Source organism: Rhagoletis zephyria, unplaced genomic scaffold (assembly GCF_001687245.7).
Source record: "Rhagoletis zephyria isolate East Lansing unplaced genomic scaffold, Rhagoletis_zephyria_1.1 Rzeph_scaffold_01185, whole genome shotgun sequence".
Classification (NCBI taxonomy): Eukaryota; Metazoa; Arthropoda; class Insecta; order Diptera; family Tephritidae; genus Rhagoletis; species Rhagoletis zephyria.
Window position 1 is genome coordinate 99,350 of NW_016158269.1, and position 6,519 is coordinate 105,868.

The following is a 6,519-nucleotide window of genomic DNA, read 5'->3' on the forward strand; positions in this document are numbered from 1 at the left end:
AAGAACTGTGTAGTCTTCGTACTAATTGAATAGGTTCAAGCTACCGAGCATATGGTTCGAAATCGTAAGTTCGTGAGGCTTATCGAAAACTTTCAGTGGGGATCTATCACATCAGATGGAGTAGCAGCCAGACTTTAGGTGAGTGCCTGCAGTTTGCATGTGCTACACCATTTGATGTGATCCTAGTTGACATTGACAAGGGACAGTAGACATACGTACGAGAAATATCCACTACGACCTCTGCCTACGGCAGCACCACTCACACACCAACGTATGTCAATACATTTTCTAAAAAGTAAATACGCGTTTTTTTTTTGCTTTGATAACCAAAAACAAATAAATAAATAATTTTATTTTTCATTACTTTCATATTACAACTATTTTTGCATTCTAGTTTTTTTTTGAGATTTTTGCTCTGAACAAACTATTTACATTTTCTTTGAATTTTTACATTGCCATTATTTTTATTATTATTTATATTTTTATATTATTATTTATTGTAGTTTATTTTATTATTATTTTTATTTATTTATTTTTTCTCATTTATATTTTTACTTTTTATTTTTGTAACTTGTGAAAACGGGGAGGAATACCCACATTTTATTTTAAAATCCCAATAGATATTTCCTTATTTTGATATTTTGAGTTTTTCTACGATTCTTTGGTTTCCACGCGATTTTTTTTTATTTTTTTTATTTTACACTACACGCGAAATTTATTTATGGGCTCAGGCCAGGTGAATGGGGGAAGAAGAGCGTGAGCAAAGACAGTGTCCAGGGTTAGGCATTTTTAGTGACAGAAGGGTGACTAGGAGCGTAGCCAGGGCGTTGGAGAACGAGGTTGTTGGATCGATTTTCACGCAGATTGACACAGGCATTCCGTATCCGGTTGACTTTGTTCCCACCGACTTTTTGAACAGGTGCACCGCGCGACTCTTTAGCTCGACCGGTAACGCACCCCACTCAAGTGTAACCGTCACCAATAATATCCACATAAGTACAAGAGACCGGAGTTCGACTTTCGCGGAGAAACTCGAAGAGGCCTTGCAATTGACAGGAGATAGTCAGCACTTAAGGCAGAGCGAAATTATGGAGCAAGACAATCTGCAACTGCCCCAGGGTGCTGCAGCTTCGAAGGCGAATGGTGGTGGGCCAAGCTCTGCATTGAATAACATGGAACAAATGATGGCGCTGATGGCCCAACAAAATAATATGATGGCTCAATGCATGAGCGAGGTCCGCAACATGCGCAATGATGTCTCGCAGCTCAGCAACCGTGTGACAGATGTGGAATCGTCTGCGCAGGCAGTCATTAACCCACCCGCTATGGCATCAACTCCTGAGGCAGGAGCTCAGCGAGGGGATGGTGGATACCAGCGCAGAGAGGCAGAACCTCGTAGGGAGCAGGCTAGCCAGGGTAGGGCAGAAGAAGCCACCAGGTGGAAGAAGGTTGACCTGGACAAGTGGCACGTCAAGTTTGATGGTACCGGGAAGAACATCACTGTAGAAAGTTTTATTTTCAGAGTTGAAAGGATGCGAGCGCAACATGATGTCCCGTATGAACAGCTGTTTTCCGATTTCCATTGCTTGGTCACGGGCAATGCACTTAAATGGTATTGGCAAATTGTCGAAGACCACGCTGAGGACCAGAATTTTGGCTACTTCGAGCTGAAAGCCGAACTATTGAGCCATTATAAAACTGCAGAGTCGGACTACGAAATAATACGGGAGATCATGGAGCGCAAGCAAATGCCACATGAGACATTCGACGACTTCTACAGTGATGTCCACAACTTGACGTTCCGCTTGCGCCAGAAAATACCTGAAAAGGAACTAGTGGGCATCCTCAAGGCCAATTTAAAGCCATACCTGGCAAGCCTGACTTTCTCCTCGAAAATGGACACCTTGGCGGATCTGAAATCCGAGTGCAAGAGAGCTGAGAGACTGTTCCGCGAAAGTCGAACAAGGTCCAGAGGCGTTAACGAGTTACAGCATGTGTGTGATGACGAGCGAGTGGAGGTAGAAGCAATCAACGCAAATAGCTTCGAGCGCAGTAAGACGGGTGTACAAGGCGGTCAGGGAACTTCGAAAATCAACCGGATGCAACCAAGTCGACCTCAGCCAGTTCCCAGCAGCAGTTCTTCCGGTGTGCAGGCAGCTCCAGGTCACAGCTTCTGTTCGTCGCCCTTTCACCTGATGATCTGTTTCAAGTGTGGCATGCCGGTCGACTACTACACAAAGAATCCTGAGGTGACCAACAACTGCAACTCTACGTTTCACAGCATGGTTTGTTTCGCGTGCGGGGGTGACATGTCATTCTGTGTCTACAAGCCGAACCTGGGAAACTTGAAACTGGCGGAAATTTCCGGGAATTCTTGCCAGGAAGCGAATCGCCCGGAGAAATAAAATCAGCCGTCAAAATATTAAGTAGGGATAATAGTGTTAGCAGTGGTGATGGTAATATTAGAAGTAAGTTAGAGGATAGAGAAGTAGTTATAGGAAAGAGTTTACATCAAAGGAAATTAGAATATGAAGAAGCAAGAAGAAGGATTTTTGCAGAAGAATTAGTCAAGAATAAGAAAAGTAGGAATTTTAAGAAAATTGAAAAAATGAGGGCAAAGCGGAGGAATTATAAAAGGATTAAGAATAAGATTATAGCAACAATAGTCACTGTGAAGGGTGACAATCGTTTTTTTGCGCAAACCAATATAGGTGGCAAGGAGATGTTAGCCCTGTTGGATTCTGGTGCTGGCGCGAGTTGTCTAGGTAAAAACTCCCTAAAATTTTTGGAAGGAAGAGAGGATGGAATTCTCAAAATTAAGGGACAAAATATTCGAACCGCCAATGGTGGCGAAACGCCAGTGCTAGGTGCGATTGTTTTGCCGGTGTTATGGGATGGGGTCTCGAGAGATCTCGAGTTTTTGATCGTGCCCGATTTGCAGCAGGAGGTTTACCTAGGAATCGACTTTTGGAGAGCTTTCGATTTGGAGGTTGTCAGTAGGGGTGTTAAAGCAAAGAGCGCGGTCGTTGCAGAGCTCGCACCCGCCGAGGGGGACTTGTCATTTGACGCGGTGCAGCATGATTTAACGCATGAGGAGAGCGTAGCATTGGAAAAGATAAAAGCGCAGTTCCCATCGTTCGCCGTACTAGGGCTTGGAAAAACAGACCAAGAAGAGCACGTCATCGAAGTGACGAATGAAAATCTTCCGGTCAAACAGCGGCACTACCCTATATCACCACCGATCCAAAAGCTAGTGTATCAGGAGCTAGATAGAATGTTGAGTATGGGGGTCATAGAAGAAAGTAACAGTAGTTGGAGTTCCCCCGTCTCTCTGGTAATAAAAGGCACTAAGAATAGATTATGTTTAGATGCTAGGAAAGTAAACGAAAGGACAATTAAGGACGCATATCCACTACCGCACGTGGAAGGAATCCTCAGCCGACTACAGAACACGCGCTTTATATCGGCTATAGATTTAAAAGATGCGTTTTGGCAGATTCCATTAGAGAAGAATTCTAGGCAAAAGACAGCCTTCACAGTTCCCGGTAGGCCCCTGTATCATTTCACAGTTATGCCTTTTGGTTTGTGTAACGCGGCTCAGCGTATGTGTAGATTAATGGACAAAGTCATACCGGCTGCTTTACGTGAGTGTGTGTTTGTGTATTTAGACGATTTGTTAGTTTGTTCCGAAAGTTTTTCGTCTCATTTGTGTTTGTTGGAAAAGGTCGCTAGGTGTTTACGTGAAGCCAAGCTCACAATCAATGTTGAGAAAAGTAAGTTTAGTTATCGGCAAGTAAGGTATCTCGGGTACGTGGTAGGCGATGGTTGCATACGAACTGATGCAAACAAAGTAGCAGCAGTAAGAGACTTCCCTGAGCCTCGAAGTCCGAAACAGCTTCGGCGGTTCCTAGGGATGACAGGGTGGTACCGACGTTTTATTCACGAGTACGCAACTATAGCCGCACCATTACACGACTGTCTCACCAAGGACCGGATAAAAAAATTCACTATGACTGACGAAGCCAAGGTTGCGTTTCAGCGGTTGAAGCAAAGCTTGATCACTGCACCAGTACTGACTCACCCGGACTTTAACCGACGATTTTTCATTCAGTGCGACGCATCAACAGACGGTGTAGGTTAGGGTGATTCAAAATTGGAACTTTTTTGAATTTCGACTGGGAACGTTCGGATTCTTGAAGATAATAGGGAAGACCAGTTCCTTCTAAAATTTCAGCTTATTTGAACAAGATTTATAGGTCGCTCAACGCTGTTGTTTGTTTTCCGGAAACTGCAGATTTTAAATGCATCTTTACAAAAAAAAAAATAGGTATATTTTCATCAAATCTTGTCGAATTTGGTTGAAATCGTAGGTAGGTTCCCAAATATCAGTTTATTAGAAAAACAGTTTAAATTAGTTTGAAAAATTAGTTTTAATTACATATATTAATTAGTTAGTAACTAAGTCTTGCCTTATAAAAATAAATATTTGCAATAATTTTTTTTTGTTCCTTAACCAGTGAGCACATGCTCAATACATCTAAGATCACATTATAATTCATACCAATAAAGGACCTCATCATTAAATATTACTAATCATCAAATAAAAGAAATCACCAGATAAACATCACTCATACGCCATGTTGAATCCAAGTGTTTTCCTAGTCATTGCAAATATTAATAGTTGTAGCATTACGTATGGTGAACTTATAGTTATAACACAATTAGCTTAAGATCTGGCAACTCACTGTAAGCATTACACCACTTAGTTTTTCCCCACATTAAAAGCTCACCTGCTAGCATTAGCGGGACACTATAAAAACGCGATCCTCTGTGTGCTCGACTTCACTTGTTGGAAGCCGTGCACACGAGAGGTAAGTTTTCCTAATACGTTTATTTCATTGTTGCTATGAGTATAAGGCGAACAGCGCAAAGCTGGTCATTTAGAAAATAGCTTAACAGTGTTTTGTTGTTGTCTTCGTACGGAACAAGGCGATCAGTGCAAAACTGGTCACTTGAACTGTACACACATGTGTATATGTATGTAGATGCGATGCTTTAGACGAACAGCGCAAAGCTGGTCTCTAAGTGGTTGAGTGCATTGCCAGTACTATATAATTAATATGTATGTACATTTATTCTGTTACCCTAGGTTAATTACTCACGCAAATCCTGAGCTATTTCTTGTTTGTCACTACCATTTAATTATTTTGACAATAAAACCACAAAAGTTCACTAAACTGGCGCCCAACTGCGTGGCCAAAATTTTCGATTGACAGAAATATTAATAAAGTCTCGCAAAATCGTGGCCAACCTCTCGTGTGGTTCAGACACACCGATTCGCCGAAGCGAACGCATTGCTAAATTAAACCATACCAATAATATGACGACTTTTAACGCAGAACAGTTTGAAAGGCTCTTACAAGCCGTTAGTAGTTACAATTCTCGACCTGGCTCATTTAGCAACTGCACTGCTCGTTTTAGTGGCGAGCGTAGTTCCACAAAAGTTGAGGAATTTATCGCCGCAATTTCCACTTTTAAGGCGGTTGAAAAGATAAGCGATGTAGATGCTATTAGCGGAATGCCAATGATATTAGAGGGTGATGCAGCAGAATGGTGGCGTGGAGTAAAATCAAAGGCCGAAGCTTTTGATGATATTATTCGCATGCTGCGTGAAGCATTTTCTCCTCCAAAGCCATCGTGGCGTATTTATGTTGAGGTGTTTGAAACAAAACAGCAAAAGAATGAGGCGACGGACATTTTCATCCGGAAAAAGCGCGCACTCCTGTCCCAATTGCATAATGTGCCAGCTGAAGCTGACCAAATTGATATTCTGTTTGGGCTGTTGCACGTACAAATCCGCGATAGGGTGAACCGTCATAAAATTTCGAATTTTGATGAATTGTTGAGAGAAGCTCGTGAAGCAGAGTTCTTTTGGCAAGAACGCAAACAGCACGTTACGCACAATGACGATCATGCTAGCACAAGTAGTTCGGCACGCTGTGGGTTTTGTCGTAAGAAGGGTCATAGCATGGAAGTTTGTTTTAAAAGGAAGAATGAAGAGGCGAAAGAGGACACGCTGCAAACATAGCACATGCAGTAGCTTTGAAACCTAAATACGCTTGCTACGGATGTAATGCTCCAGGTGTGACCCGCGCTAACTGCCTCAATTGTAGGAAGAAACCAGCAGCAACATCCGAGGTGGTGAACTTTAACTCACTATCCACTTCTATTGGTAGGGAAATTCCCATTGCGAATATACAGCTATTCGGAACACCTGGTCAGGTTTATTTTGATTCGGGTGCTCGAACGAGCGTTGCTAGTGCAAATCTGAAACGCATCATGGACTTTAAAAGATGCGTATATGAAAACGTATACTGTGGCGTTACTCTTGCGGACGGCAGCACGTCGCTGCAGAACTGTCTATCTACTGTATGCAAAATTATTATAGGGGGGCGATGTTTGAACATTCGGTTCATTATCTTACCGAATGCTACTGGTAACAGAACACTGATTGGCGCT

The 6,519-nt window shown here is 42.5% G+C and overlaps 1 protein-coding gene across 1 annotated transcript; it reads left to right on the top strand.

Annotated features, from left to right (window-relative positions):
- The first annotated feature begins 5,380 nt into the window (after positions 1-5,380).
- On the top strand, positions 5,381-6,088 carry LOC108363090 (uncharacterized). The gene has a single exon (XM_017616351.1). The coding sequence runs from the start codon at positions 5,381-5,383 to the stop codon at positions 6,086-6,088; it is 708 nt and encodes a 235-aa protein (XP_017471840.1).
- Positions 6,089-6,519: the final 431 nt, after the last annotated feature.